This window comes from Nuphar pumila, chromosome 17, assembly GCF_984573655.1.
Source record: "Nuphar pumila chromosome 17, dmNupPumi1.hap1.1, whole genome shotgun sequence".
Taxonomy (NCBI): domain Eukaryota; kingdom Viridiplantae; phylum Streptophyta; class Magnoliopsida; order Nymphaeales; family Nymphaeaceae; genus Nuphar; species Nuphar pumila.
Genome location: NC_143265.1, coordinates 70,794,720 through 70,811,138, shown reverse-complemented (window position 1 = coordinate 70,811,138; position 16,419 = coordinate 70,794,720). Strand labels below are relative to the sequence as shown.

At 37.6% G+C, this 16,419-nt stretch overlaps 1 protein-coding gene across 3 annotated transcripts in view; it reads right to left on the bottom strand.

Annotated features, from left to right (window-relative positions):
- LOC149812159 (F-box/LRR-repeat protein 15-like) overlaps window positions 1–15,346 on the bottom strand; it is a 48,477-nt gene extending 33,131 nt beyond the window's left edge. For 2 of the 3 annotated variants that reach the window (XM_089993714.1, XM_089993713.1), the window contains exons 1-10: window positions 14,134–15,340; window positions 6,963–7,224; window positions 6,740–6,872; window positions 6,493–6,592; window positions 6,190–6,387; window positions 5,827–6,097; window positions 5,646–5,744; window positions 5,450–5,538; window positions 5,254–5,353; window positions 4,994–5,164 (exon numbers count right to left, since the gene is read on the bottom strand). In XM_089993714.1, the coding sequence (XP_089849840.1) occupies window positions 4,994–5,164; window positions 5,254–5,353; window positions 5,450–5,538; window positions 5,646–5,744; window positions 5,827–6,097; window positions 6,190–6,387; window positions 6,493–6,592; window positions 6,740–6,872; window positions 6,963–7,224; window positions 14,134–14,753 (2,043 nt within the window). In that variant the 5' untranslated portion in view covers window positions 14,754–15,340. Of the gene's footprint in view, window positions 1–4,993; window positions 5,165–5,253; window positions 5,354–5,449; window positions 5,539–5,645; window positions 5,745–5,826; window positions 6,098–6,189; window positions 6,388–6,492; window positions 6,593–6,739; window positions 6,873–6,962; window positions 7,225–14,133 lie in introns of all 3 variants that reach the window. The other variant, XM_089993712.1, reaches the window with a different exon arrangement.
- Between the last annotated feature and the right edge of the window lie 1,073 nt (window positions 15,347–16,419).

The window sequence follows — 16,419 nt, the reverse complement described above, 5'->3', positions numbered from 1 at the left end:
TTCGGAACGAGGAGATACGTAAGAAGGTAGGCGTTGCACCCATTGAAAATAAGATGAGAGAGAATCGTTTAAGGTGGTTTGGACATATTCGACGAAGGCCTAATGATGCTCCAGTTAGAAGGATGGAGAAATGGGAAAATATATTAGTTAAAAGAGGTCGGGGTAGGCCTAGGAAGACATTGATGGAGGTGATAAGAAAGGATATGAATGCTTTGAACCTCACCGAGGACATGGCATTGGATAGAAATGAATGGAGGAGAAGGATTCATGTGGAAGACCCATAATGATTTTCTTTGTTGGTTCATATCGCCAACCCCAATTGTTTTGGGATGAAGGCGTAGTTGTTGTTGTTGTGTTTGATTCGAGAGGAGAATTTTTCTCAAATGAATTCAAAGACTATCTTAACTTGCATGGTATTTCACACCAATGATCTTATCCACAAATCTAGCGAAAAGAAAACATAGGCATATCATAAAAACCACTAGAACTTTGCTTATTTCAAGTCATGTTCCAAAAACATTTTTGACGTGGGCTGCTCTAACGGTCGTTTATTTGATAAGTTGCATGTCATCCTCATCTTTACAAAATGTCTCTCTGGATGAAAAACTTTTCAAACTTTTGCCCGACTACTCAGGTTAAGAGTTTTTGGATGCAAATATTTTGTTTTATCCCATAAGGGCGACAAACTTTCCCCTCGTGCTATTTCATATGTTTTCTTGGGATATAGTGAAAACCAAAAGGGGTATAGGTGTTTTGATCCTCAAAATAATAAATTATATGTTTCTCAAAATGTGTCATTTATTGAAAATGGAAATTATTTTGATTTGAAAATGCTAGGTGACTGAATATTCTTTTTTGCTTGATTTTCTTGAAAATTATAATGATGATAGTTGTGATTGTGAAAGACTCGTGATGAGACTATTGTTGTTGTTAACATTGAACAACCTAATGTTGAAGTGGATGATCAACATGTGAAAGATCAACCTAATGTTGAAGTGGATGATCAACATGTGAAAGATCAACCAAATGTTGAAAATCTTATTTGAAATATTCTAGAAGCAAGAATGAAAAGCCTTCAATGTGCACTTGAAAATATTCTAAGAAAGAAGACATTAACCTAAGCATTCATTTAGAATATCTAAGGCCCCAAAAAAAATTGTTTCCTATGAATATTTTTCATCTAAGTATTGTACTTGTATTGCCCTCATTCACTCATACTTTGAACCAACTACCTATTTGCAAGCCAAAGAATATCCAGAATGGGTTGAAGCTACGAGGATAGAATTAAAAGCTTTAGAAAATGCACAAAATTGAAAAATACAAGACTTTCTAATAGGAAAGAAACTTATAAGTTGGAGATGGGTATATAAAGTCAAAATCAAAAGTGATGGAACCCTTGAAAGATACAAAGCGAGATTAGTTGCCAAGAAAAATTCTCAAGAGTACAGAATAGATTATGAGTAGACTTTTGCTCCCATTGCCCGAATGACTACCGTTAGAACCCTTATTGGAATAGTCTTGATTAGAAATTGGCTTATATATCATGTGAACATAAAAAATGCCTTTTTTAAATGGTGAATTAAATGAAGATGTGTACACAGAAGTATAGGTGGGCAAATGGACCAGCCCATCTCAGCCCAAGCCCATTTAAAGCTCGATCGATCAGGTTTTAAGTGTGGCCCAGCCTGAAGATGGGCCGGCCCATTTACTAACGAGTCGGGTTTTGGCTCGATTCTTAATGGGCTCGGGTTTGAAGTGCAGCCCATGGCCCTGCCCATTGGCCCAATAGGCAATTGTTTAGCGGGTCGAACAACCGTGTTGAATCCTAGCAAGGTGGTCAATAGGTTAGACAATAATTACTCATGCTCAACTATGCTCGTAGCCATTTCCACTTGCTCCATCAGCTAGTGCTCTGGCTTGTTGGTTACTTGATGATGGAGTTGTAGTTTGTATGATGGTGATAAAGAGATGGAGAAAAAATGTCAAAAAACTTAATTCTTAAATAAACCAGCAGTCCCATAAAATTATCTTTCTATTTTCCATAAAATAATTGCAACTAATTAGGTAAATACTAATAATTAATAACTTCCCATGTACTCAACTAATTATTTTTCTAGTTTTCATAAAATTAATGCAACTAATTAAGTAAATACCAATAGGTACCAAGTTACTATGCAACTAGCTAACTCTTTTAATTTCATATTACTAAAAAATTAATTAAATAGCTAAGGCCCATCAGGCCAGCCAGGCCCCGGCCCATGTATATAATAGGTCGGGTTTCAGCCCGATCGCTAATGGGCTAGGACCAAGAGCCCGGCTTGTTGCCCACCCCTACATAGGGACCTCCAAGTATCTTTCTAATGCAAGTATGATTCTATTTCTTTACGTAGATGATATGACCATCATCAGTGGAGACAAGCAGGGAGTTGAAAATATAAAGGAACTTCTTAATAGGGATGCACACACAAGCCGAGTTTGAGCCGAGCTTGGGCTGGCTCGACTCAGCTCGAGAAGGAAAATTGGTTGTTCAAGCTCGGCTCGAGCTCAAGCCGAGCTTGAACAGCCTATGCCCAGGATCGGCTTGAGTTGAGCTCGAGCAAAGCTCGGCTTGAGTTGAGCTCGAGCAAAGCTCGGCTTGGCTCGAGCTGAACACATTTATAAAAAAATTTCAAAGTTTTTTTTAAAATTCGTGTCAAAAGTATTTTTTGAAAGAAACGTAAGTGGTGGGATTTGAACCCAGGCCACTTTCAAAAGAGCCCCACGACTTACCCACTAAGGTAACACCTCTTTTGTGATCATGTAAAGAAAAATAATATACATATATGAAATCTAATTTCTTTATATAACTATGTGAATCGAGCTTAATCGAGTTTATCGAGCCTAACCGAGCTAGACTACTTGTTCAAGCTTGGCCCGTTTATGTGTACCGAGCCTAAACCTTTTGTTCAAGCTCGGCTCATTTATTTTTCGAACGAGCTCGAGCCAAGCTTAAACAGGCCGAGCACGAGAGCTTACTCACCTAGATGATATTTTTTGTTCTATTCTAAATTTGCTAATGATATTATTTTCAAGTTAGGAATCTCAGATGACAAAAGAGTAGACACTCCAGAAGTAATTAATGCTAAGATGAGAATTGATGATGGAGAACCTCTTGATGATCCCAAACCTTATCGACAATTGATCAAAGCCCTCTCTTATTTAACCATTACCAGACCGGATATTGCTCATGAAGTCCATTCTACAAGTCAATTTCAGCATGCTCCCATATAAATTCATATTGGAGCATTGATGAGAATTATTAGATACATTAGAAATTCTACTTTTAGAGGCCTTTTTCTATCTTTTTCTTCATTAGAATTAATTGCATGTATTGATGGTGACTAGGAAGGTGATCCCAATAACATGCACTCAACCATGGGTTTTTTAGTGTTTTAGGTGATTTATTGATCTTGTGGCGGTGCAAGAAGCAACAGAAGGTCTTGTTGTCCTCGATTGAAGCGAAATATCCAGCCATAGCTACTACCATTATAGAAGTGGTTTAGCTTAGAAGATTGCTGGCCCACATGGGAGTCGAATTGACAGACGCATTCAAAATGTGTTGTGACAACAAAAGTATCATCTACATCGTCAACAACCATATGTTCCATTAGAGAACAAAACAAATTGAGATGGATTATCACTATACGAGAGAGGAATTCCTACAGAAGACAATTGAGTTGCCCTATGTTACATCCAAATACCAATTGGCAAACTTCTTCATAAAGCCTCTTACAGCTCCACGCTTCCATTTTCTCCCTAACAAACTTTCATTTATTTCACCATAACTTTGAGGGGAGTGTAAAGTTGTATATATTATACACACACACACATATATATATATACTCATGTATGTATATGTATATGGTATGTATAATATTTTTTTTACCTATTTTGTTATTTTTGTTTTTTGTTTTTTATTGTAGCTAGGGCTGCTAGCTGTTAGAACTAGTCTAACAGCTAGTATTTCTAGCCGTTAGATTAGCCTAATGGCTAGTTTGGGCTGTTGTTTGGTGTATATATAGGGGATTCTCACCCCTCTTGTATTATGTTTGCTTTGAGCATTTTACTCCCTTAATAAAATTAATTTTTACAAGTGTGTGTGCTCTCTTGTGAGTTGTGACTCTACTCTTGTGCCCTTAGTGGCTGTTACTTTTGCGCCCTTCGTGGCTATTGTGCTTGTGACCTTAGTGGACTACTTGTGCTTGTGATCGTGACCTTGGTGTCAGTGGATTCATCTTATTGGTGACGCTTCATTACACATAAGTGTGTGCGCAATAGACACATGCTGATTTGCTAAATTAGAATCATCCAAAAATGTATGTTTGATGAGATCTCTTGAAGTACAACGCAATGTTTTTATTTTTGTAAGCATACCTCTGTGTTTATGATTCCATTTAAAGTACGAATGCATTTTGTATAGGCATACACATGGAGGGCATATTTGCAACAATTGTTTTGTTCACTCATGTGTACGTACAGGAAATAACTAAAATTTATGATTAGCTAAGTTTCAAGAACTCCAAAATTGTTCTGGTACCCTATAAACAAACCAAACCATAAGTTCCTTGTCCTTTTCTTTCTGTTGATAATAAACAAAGTAGATATGATTATCCATTTATTATAGAAGTCCACTGTAGGATCAAGCGAGCATCATCTTGTATGATTGCACTCCACTCAAGTCATACTCCCAATGGAAATCAGAAGCCTAAATCTTTCCATCAATTTTCCCTTTTAAAACTCCAAGAGAACAAGCACAATCTGATGACAATTAATGGGCCAGGCTCAGGCCAATTGTGTAAAGGTGCACTTGGTTTCAAAACAAAAGAAAAATGACATGACAAGGGAACACTGAACTAGAGTGTCATCCAGTGATTATTCACTAATACATGAAAAATAGAAAGTAGCATGACAATAAAACACAGGCATGCATAACTCAAACTAGTAAATTACATACCTCGCAGCTATCGAGAATTAGTGATTTAAGCATTGGACATCCTCCACCATCAGAAAAAACATCACAAATAGAGTTTTTCAGGGATTCACACTCACTAAGGTCCACCTCTTCCAATATTTGACATTGCAAATGAACCGAGGCTAAACTCTCTTGTTTTTGTAATACCAATTTCTGCATGAAAGATATAGAGTTAGTTTCAGAATGTCATCGAACAACAAAGTAGAATGGTTAACAGTGACATTCTTTCCATGGAAACCAACCTGAAGAGCATTCGATGTGATACTGATCCTATTAAGTACAGGACAATTACATACAGTAATGGATGAAAGCGAAGGGCACCGCAAGTTCAAATCAACAAACCTGCAAAGAAAACATATAAGTTTTGATGCACCTAAGCTTTATGTAAAAAAAGAAAAAGAAAATTAGTATGTAGAAATCAAAAGCATAGTAGCATACTTGCGGCAATGGGCAAGACTGATATTACGTAAACGTGGCAAGTCTAAACTGACAGAAGTCAACAGCCAGCAGCAGTCAAGCTGCAATGCCTGACAATTTTCAATTCTTCCAGTAAAAACAATGGACAGGATGCAGCAGTGCAAAATAAACCATTAATTTAATGTTCATAGGGAAAAAAAAGAGGAACACAACTGACCTCTAGCATATAGCAATACGACAAAGCTGCCATGGAAGCAGAGTTAATACCATCACAATTACACAGATTCAGATCTGTTAGCAGTGGTAGTCTGACAGACTTCCCAAGATGACATACTATAGAGTGTCAGAAACAAAACAGAACAAAGTCAAAAGGAGAAAGCAGAGAAAAAAAATCAAACCTCCAATGAGATATTTGGGCAATAAGATGCATCAAGAACACAAAGATTTGGGCATGCAAGTGAAATTTCTCGCAACGTTTCATCAGTAACAGAAGAACAATTTGACATGTCTAAGGACATTAATAAAGGGCAAGATGTAGCAACCAAGCGCACTCCAGCATCTGAAAGTTTGTTGCAGAATGCTATGTTCAATTCTATAAGCTGTAGACAATTGAGTATAGCATGTGTCATGTTGGTACGCTTCAAGGACAAAGTTTCTAGTTGAGGACATCTGTAACATGCCAGGGTTCAGAGCCAGGAAAAAAATATGATACAGTCAATAATTTAATCCAACTCAAGAAGTTTAGCATTTAATCTCCGCACCTTATTGAAATACGGGTTACACGACATTTTGTCATGCTAAGATGGTGCAACCTGTCATGGCAAACAAGTGTTTCTTGGATACCATTACCAAGAGTCGATTCTGCGATGTCCAACTTGCTCAAAACAGGACACTCAACTAGAGCATGAAAGAAAGCATCACCAAAGTTTCCTTTGCCCAAAATTAGAACCTCTAACCTCCTGTAGAGGCAACAAACCAAGCAACGTTACATAAAATTGGATGGGATCAGAAGTGAGATGAAAAACTATCATAAAAAAAAGCAATAGCATATGTAAAAAGCCTACCTAAGAGAGTTCAGTGCTTTCTGAGCAAGAACCTCAACATCAGGAGTACCAAGAATGTTCACTTCTGTTGCATTGGGGTATCGACTGCAGATATCTGCGACTGCATATGTGAAAGATAATTATAATCTAGTTAGAACATAGCAGGGCTAAACAAGATGTGAAACTTGATATCAGAAAGAACAAGATGCACAATATGAACAGCCATCATACCCACATGATTCCAATAAAGAGATGAAAACAGACTTACACTGTAGTGGTGTAATATTCAAATTTTTAAAATCCAAAAGTCTCCAAAAGTCTTCATGGGCACTAGCTGCTCGCCATTGCCTACATACTCTAGAAGCACGACAGAGATCAATGTGGTTTAGGAATGAAAACACCTGCCACATGAAAAATCCAATTAATGAATTAAACACCACACTTAAGTTTTTAAGTACAAAAAAGGCTAATGAAAGAGACAGAAAGCATACCATGTGCAACAGATCATCAGTCAGGTCCATTCTGATGGCATAATCCTCCAACTTAGAGCGATCACTCTCATCTTCTTCATCATTTCCACAACCACCATCAGAGTCCATGGGACTCCTACCTTCATCAAAGGCTGAGTTGAGGTACACAGGCATTTCACCTTCAGATTGCACAGACATGCACCGAGAAAGACTTTGACCTGCATCAGATGGTGATGCAGACATACCAGAGTCTGCAGAAGCCATGGTTGAATACGTGCATGCCCTAAGAACAAGTACCAAATACTTCTGTCAGAATCCTTCTAGAAAACTCATGATAGGCACTCATAACAAATTTATGAACATATTATCATATAAAAATTCACCATGTTCCTGAATGACAGTTTGCTTAGATTGTAAACTGTCACATAGGTGCGGGTGCGGCAATGCGGCACTTTAAAAAAACTTGGGTGCGGGGGTGCGGGAGGGTATATATATAATTTTTAACAGTTAACACTTAACACTAATGAAATAAAAAAACAGTTAATTTTTTGCCTTAAACCCCCCCCCCCCCGCCCAGACCCTTTCATCATTTTTTTTTCGGGTCCAGGTTAACACTTAACACTAATGAAATAAAAAAATAGTTAATTTTTTGCCTTAAACCCCCGCCCAGACCCTTTCATCATTTTTTTTTTCGGGTCCAGGGTTGGACATTTATGACCCTGGGTCGGCTTGACCGCACCCAAGGTCGGCTTGACCGCACCGGGTGCCGCACCCGCACCTGAGTCGCGTAGACGCAAGTGCAACACCCTACTGACCGAATCCCTGTGGCATAGATTGTAAATCATGACGAAAAGCCACAACTGTGAGATGATAAAACAAAAAACTAAGAACACATGCTACTAAAATAAATCAACACAAAATAATAAAGTTATTTGTGCAATACATTTGCTTGATGAGAAACATAAATGATTAAAATGAAAATGAACAAAAACATGAAGAATTACAATATAAATAAAATGGTGGGAATATAAACTAACTCAAGGTAATCTACTTGCTCATAAAATAATAAAAACAAAACATATCTTCAATGTCAATGAACTTTATACGAAACAAAGTGTGAACATACATATAAAAATTGTTACTATCTGGAAGTCACAGACACTCCAAACATGTAAGATTTTCAAATGAAACAGATAAACAGAGAACCTACAGATGGAGCATGGTAAGCCTGCAATGTGATGTGCTGAGGTACAACAGGACTGTTCTTTTAATATGAAATATGTCAAGCACTCTAATTACATTGGTAACTGTGCATGGTTTCAATGCATTAGTCTCCAGTTTACTTCCACTTTGTTTCTTCATGTACAGAAACTGATTGTGTTCCTAATCGAGGGGACAATACAAAGATGTTTCCGAGCCCTAGTACCCAAATTCTGCACTTTACCACATGCAACCACTTTCCAATAGCACTCCCATGAACAGAAAGCTGCTTCCCACTACAACAACTTGATAAGGGTGTGCTCCTGTAAGTTCTATTTCTTAGGGTGCTGTTGCATAAAATCATGCTATCAAGTAAGATATTCATTGTGCAACAACTTGAAAAAAAATTGAAATCTAGAACTTGAAACAAGAAACATTTCTAAGATTAGAATTATATCAAAAAGAACAAATGAATTTATTTGTGATTCAGTATATTAAAGAACGTGTGAAAGTGGGAAGACTTGATATGACATGAATGAACCAAAACAAACAAGTGAAAAAAAATATGTATATTAAAAGCCAATACAAACAAAAGATACACATCAGTGTTGTAAGCATCATTCTGTATCATATATATCATAACTTTGGGGGAAATCGATATGATACACACCTGTATCGAGATTTGGATGTCTATCATACCTGTATCGGGTGTATCATACGATAATCCTTTTATTGTATGATGCACTCTAATATAGGGTGTATCTTACGATACACAATCAGTGCAGTTTAAGTTGCATCGATTTTGATTTTTTTTTTTAACATATAAGGCCCCTTAAAGGGGGTCCATGTTCATTCCTAAAGAGCTTGAGAGTGATTCGAGGTTAATTTCTTGCAAGAAGAAGATGATGGTGATGATCATAATCTCAATCATAGTCACCTGTATCGTTAAAGGTAATTTCTCGGTGAGGGTATTTCTAAGAGAGATTTTCAAAAGTTGATAAATCTTAGGAATATCTCGGGAAAATGTCAGGAGTTTAAAAAATTGAAAAAAATATAAATAACAAGTTTTGTATTATTTTTCTTTCAAAAATATAAAGAAACATGTTCTAAAGGTTTTGAAATATAAAAGAAACATAAAATAAAAAATGCAAAGTTAAAATTTAAAGAAAAAATAAAAAACTCCAAAATATCGCGATAATATCATGATATTTTTTATTTGCCAATATTTTGAAAATATCGCAATATATTCCCGATAATATCGGCAAGCTTGAAATTGCCAATAATATCACGATATATTCAAAATATTGGTGATATCAATGACAATGATCTCAATTGACATTATCTAGTTAGTTTTTGTTTGAATTTTGAAAAATATTTGGTTATATAAATTTTTAAGTATTTATGTGAACAAGCACTATTATGAATTCATTGACTTGTTTGTTAGCTTAGCTTTGTTGTTTAATATGCATATTATTTCATAGTTTACATTTTTCTTGTGAGATATGCATGCTATTCATAGCATATTATCTTCATTATTTGATGTTTGATGTCTTATGCAGCTCATAATTGTTTGATATGTGATATTATGGTTTTATTTATCATTGTTTCTTGTGTTACAATTTTTTTTAGAACTTTTCATGTTTTTTTTATGGATTTTTTGGAATTTTGGATTTTTATTAAAAATATAATTTTTTATGATATGATACATATCTTATTTTGGGTCCGGCCAATACAGGTTATGATACGCTTTTACAACCTTGATACACATATTTACAACAAAATAGAGATCTAAAGATACGCTTATGTAATAGTTTTACAAATAATCTTGTTCACATTTATCAATTTAGTGTTTGCATGAGGCCTCTCTGTCCCTCTCTCCAAACAGAACAACTTTATCAAAAGAAGAAATACCTAGAAATGTAGAATTTTAGCCAATGAAAATATTCACACCATTTGGACACAGAAAATGGAAGTTTTATATCATTGGCTTGTACACAGCATTTCACTCTATGAGCTAGGAGCACTTATCTTTTAGTATGGGAAGGGGCTTAGATGCAGGAAATGGATTGGAGACTCCTTTCATCATCTTTGATTTTGGTTAGCATTAATGAGCAGTGTAGCTGCTCCTTCACACCTCATCAGGGACTCGGATCAGGAGACCCATTTTCGATGTTCTTGTTCAACCTTCCATGGAAGGTTTCAGTCATTTGATAGAGAAAGCAGTCCAGTTATTAATTAATTTAAACATCTTCATTATGATGCTGATTTCTTACTTTTTCAGAAAGACTACATACTCTCTGTATTAAAGATAGTAGTCACTTGATAAAATTATCGCTGAAGTAATTGACCTCAAAGATAACAAACATGAATGTGCCCTGCTGGTCTTCAATGGAGATAACTCTAAATCGGGCTTCTGGCATCATATTTGGATGGGTGATATGTCTTCTCAAAGGTTGCCCTAAGGAGTTTCAATGGGCTGAAGCAGAAAACAGGGTGGGTGCTGGAATCCAGTCATGAATGGCCAAATATTTTCTGATGGTTATCTCCTTATCAAACATGTATCAGCTAGTATCCTCACTTATGCCACTTTTCAGCATCCTGATGAAGGTAGAAAAAAAATTGCACGGTTTTCAAGACCCTTTTTTGGAAAGGCTGCAGGAATAGTAGGTCTTTAACTTATTATCTCCAAGGTACACTCCATATTCATCTGATTGGCACAAATATAAATGTTGCACTGCTCTTCAAATGGTTGTGGCTGCTATATAGTAATAATGGATATCAAGAAGAAATGTTGATAATCAGCTAGCCTTGGCAATGGAAAGAAAACCATCACTGGGAAACAGGTACCAATATGTGGGATGGAGCAAACTCATCGCAAAATTCAGTGATAAAATGCAGGTGAAACTTAGTGTCAGTGAGTTTGTCCCTTTTTTGGATTGATCCTTGGGCTGGTCAGAGACCTACTTCCCAAGATCTTCACCCTTGCAAACTGCCAAGATATATCTGTTACCAATTGCTGGTAACAGATTAATGGCTAGAGTGTTTTCCTGTGGAAGCATCCATCTGAAGAGCACATAGTCTAGTTGAATCTAATCTAACTTTCAAGACATTGTAAGCCTGCTGTCCAATGGGCCTGTTCATGGTAGAAATGCTCGAAAAATGTTTTCAGGTGAAGTATTGTCATGAGGAATCACTGGAATAAAGAACAGAAAGTTTTACCAAAGAAACACTTGGGGCCAATGTTAAACTCGCGATCATGTCCTGTTGATTAGCCTCTTTGGCGGAACTAATAATGAAATCTAACCTGAAAAAAGAGGATTTCAACTGGCTAGCAGGTGTTTGTTGAATTGCAAGGAAGAATCTATCCAATATCTTTTTGAGTCATGCTCTTTTTCAAACAGCTTCTTCATATGGCATGGCCAGATCAACTCTCAGTAAATGGTATAGTCATTAGTTTAAGAACCATATGGTGAATATGGTGATCCCCGGTATGAAGATAACGGCTGCTATAAAGCATGATCAACATTATGGATGGAATCAAACTCTGGATTTTCTGAGGACAAAAAGTTGAGTGCAGCATCTGTGCACTCAGTTTGTCAATGAAATATTTGTTATTGGTCCTAGAAATGACGTTTTGTGGGTGTAGGTTCTGAAAATTGGGGATCTTATCTGTAGTTATTGCTACATGAAAGTGACTTCTTGTGACTGTATCATTGTTACTTTGTTTATTACTTTACATGATTAATATCCTTTCATAAAAAAAAATTAGTGAAATGTTTTGAATTCAATGATCAAAGCAGGGACCAAAAACCATGCCCGCAGACTTGAAGCTTTCCCTGAATCTTTGCTTCCAAACAACACTTCACATTCCTAAGAACCCAAATACAACCATGCATGCTTGCTATAATACTTCCCTTAAAGAATAATCATGGACTGTCAACTAAACAAACTTAGCTCAGCTAAGCATGGGAAAAGTTGTTCTGAAGATTTCATTCTGCAGGTTCCCTCCCAAAGAATAGGTTTGCGGATTTTCAGCCTGATGAACCTTTTTCCAGGTCAGTCCAGGACCACCTGGATTAAAAATCACATTGCATATGCACAACACACCAGATCAGGATCTAATTAGATTAGATATGGATATGAAAGAACTGGTATAATTTTTAAGAACCAGGTCATGCTTAGATTCATCCGGATTTTTTAAGACCATGCAATGACACCCAGTCGGGTATAACTGGCATGAGCAGACAGGCTCTGGGACACAAAGCAATACACATTCAGTTGGAAAAAGGTATAAATAACCATCGCAACAGCATTCATACAACGAAATCAGATAATTTCACATTTAACACCACTTGATCAAAGTCTGAATCCAGATAATCCTTGGATGTGAAAACCAGATCACCTTCAGTCAGCTGAGTCCAATTATTGACATCCCCACCAGAAGGCCTTGCCCCTTATCCCCCCTTTACTTTATGCTTCAAATGGTAACACTGAATGCATGTAAAAAATTCCAAACCTACCTCTCAGCCTCCCCATGTTTCTTCTCTTGCACAACCACCTTTATTAGATAATAACAATTCCAAGATATACCTGGGAACTATTAATGATCGAACACCAGATATACTTGGGAGCCTGGTCCAATGGGGTGCAAGGAGCATCTAGGTTGTTAATTTGTACAGGGAGAACTAGAACATACACAGAAAGCAGGATGGAAGTCAACAAAAGAGAATCTGATGACAATATTATCAATTGTCTGCTTTAGGTCACCACTCATAATTCATCACCAAGCAGACCATGGTTTGCATGGATGAAATAATCCCCATGTGAGCCATGGTCTTGGGGGAGCTAACGATCCCAAATAGACTATACAATACTGGTTTCAACCATCATTATCAAGTACTCCATTGTCCATACTGAGCCACTATCAACATCCTAGTACAACACCATTATCATAATTCAAGCCACAACCAATTAACCTGGTGGTTGTAGTGCCAACTGTTGTTTGATTGTTGTTGTAACTTATTTTATAACATTATATCAGGTTATTATTTTCAAAATCATATGTTTCCTACTATTGCCTTCCTTCTCTTTTTGCTTAAAATTTTTATTTCTTGTGCAGATGTACGAAGGTTTTAAAAGATGAGCGGGCCACTGAGGATGTTGGGAAAACCAAAGCAAAGTTGATGGAAGAAAAGTCACAACTAAGGGAAGAGAATGGAACATGAATCACATCCACACACAAACAGGGGCACACACACACACACACCTGAACAAACTACAAAGAGATAAAGCATATTTGAACATGAAATACAAATAAAGAGGACATCAAACAGAGAATTAACAAGACATGAGCAGTATCCAATTGGAAATGGTAGAATGTACCATGCACATTTGTGTCACAATGATACTCCAACTACTCATGTCGATGTCATGCCCCCTTTATGTGATTTTTAATGAAAAAATTATTGTGTCCTTTTTAGCATGTCTGTGTGACATAGATGCACACTGTTTTAACAACTACAAAATTAGCTCAAGAAGTTCTGGAGGCGTAAAATAAAAATGTATTTGGAAAGCTCAATTGACATGTTCTGATCATGTCCCGCTTCATTTGTTTAACTATAATTTGAACCCCATCAAGCCTATGACCAATAAATTCATAAACGAAGCAAACATGGCTCTTGCATGCCTATCCTTGCAATCAGTAACCAAACATAAAAAATATTCACACAGCGATAGGTCAAAATAACAACTCAGTATCAAAACTAGATGCCATTAATCATCCATGCCACGACATCAGTGATAATGGAAAGGGTGCTGGCCATGAAGGCACTTCTTGTTGTTTGACAGGCTTTGTTGTTTCTGTTGTGGTGTTGTAGTAGTATGTTTCTTAAGAATAAGCACAAGAGAAGAAAGAAAAGAAGAGCTATAGTTCTGGCTCTCCTCACCCATCCAGTAGTTTGCAAAAATAAGCATAAGAGCAAAGAGGACTTACTGCCTCTCAAGAATCTTGGCTCTCTTGTGCTGCAAATTGTTACACCCATTGCTGGCCTCCCCCACCCATAAAGGTTGCGGCGATGCACGAGATTGACTCCGAGGGACCTGACCAAGAAGAATCCTTTCTATCTCAAAAATGGGACCTGGAGCTCTCAGCAAAGACTTCCCCATTTGTCTCAGCACATGCACATCGTCAGCATCCCAATCCCTTCTCTCAAGCATGGCACTAAACCTCGCAAAGCTCCGAGAAGACCCGACATCCCAATGCCACTCAGGAACTCCATCTGATCCCCCACTGTCGTTTTCTACAACATGCCTCATCTCAGAACGAGACGTAGGTTGCCTACCATCTTCCCGAACTTCATCAAAACCGCTGCATGGATTGGCCGCATTACCCGCATCACCAACAGTCCTCTCAGGAGCAACCTCGTCTGCATTTACATTCAAGCCATCATCTTCACCATTCCCCAAACCAAAAGTCCATTTCTGGCCAAACCCCAACCCTTCATCCTCCGAAGAATCACCTTCCATTTCACCTTTCAGAATCCAATCGCTGATATAAGATCCCCAAATGCCCCAATTCCAAATCACGCAGGCGACTGAGAACGAAATACTCATACACACCACAAAAGACACAAACTTTCCACCACAAAATCAGTCACGGAGATCCCACACAGGAGTCTGCCAAGCCCAAAACCTTTACCCTTCGATGGACACCCGCGTAAATGCGGAAAGGAACAAAACCGAAACAAAATAACTAAATAAAAAAGAACCTCCTTTTTCCCCAAAAGAGAAAAAAAAAAACAAGAAGGACCAGAATCACCAGAAACCCAAGAGAGAAGAAATCCCCAAATTGGTTCCGAAATACAACAAAACGAGATCTTTTTACAAACAAATCAGATCGAGATCCCCACGCGATCCTCGAAAAGAAACGATTCGACCGAGAAACCGTCGCCGATCAAACGAAGAGGAAGAAGAACACAGAACGAAAAAAGAGGACAGAGGAAACCCTAGAGGGGAACAACGCCGTTTGGGGGCGATTTTGGGAGAGCGCGAAAAGATCGGATCTTCAAAGAACCTGATAAGGTTTTCCACCAAAGAAGGAAAGAAAAAAATCTCCTTTGAGGCCCCGGAGGATTCGATATGCGGACCTCTTCCCCCCTCTCTCTCTCTGAGTGGAGAATCAGAGGGGTATTTTATACGGACAGCGTAGGCACGACTGACACGATGTTTTCCTTTTAGGCCCCTCAGATTTTCAACTATTTTTCTCCCCCTCCCCAACCTCACTGCTTCACCCAATTGGTGTGATCGACCGAAATTACGTGATTGCCCTCTTGATTTTGTTTCATTGGGTTAAATGTTTTTTTTTTCCAATTTCTTTTTTTTTTTTAAATGGAAGGCTATACACGGACCTGCTGTGGTAACAGATTTATTGATTGGCTATTGGTGGCTTTTGGCTTTGTAGCACAGTCTTTAAAAGCATGTGAAAAGTAACATGCTCATAGGCATACTCACAAGCACCAGCATTTATAATCATATATAGAGAGAGAGACAGATGACAAAGAGCAATAATGCAAGAAAGCATAAACTTCTTAAAATAAACTTGAGAATATATATATATATATATAAAGAGGGAAAGCAGTATCACTTCATTCATACAGGTAGGAACTTAGAGGAAAGCCTATTTTTATAACACTTAGAGAGGGAGAAGAGGTATTATATTAGATGAAACAAAGTGACAGTTTAGAACACGCTCTTCTGCCTAAATTGGCATCATCCTTGACACTATTCCATAGTCTCCAATCTGCTTCTCAAATTGACTAATGTTGCACGGAGTCTTCCAACTGGCATCGCTCTTTGATAATCATTTTCACTTCACGAGATAGTTGTTGACATGATCCATTATAGACTTGACTTCTTGGGAGGCTAGGGCTGGTGATGACGAAGGTGCTCGCAACAGGATGGGAGCTCATTGAGGTAAATTGCAGTTGGGATCTTCTTTAGCTTCATTAAAGGGCTTCAAATTTCACACATGAGAAAAATGGATGGACTTGAAAATTGGTGGGAAGATCTAACTTGTACACCAGGATGACAATCCGCTAGATGATGATGAAGGCCACATCATGCTTTAGAATGAGCCCACATTGATGCCCACAAAAGATTACTGTCTTTTTGGGGTATAACTTGACTAGTACCTTGTCTCTGACTTAAAATTCAGCAGGGTGATAGTTTTAGTCCACCCACTTCATCATTCGCTTGGTAGCTTTATGTAGAAATGTCTTCG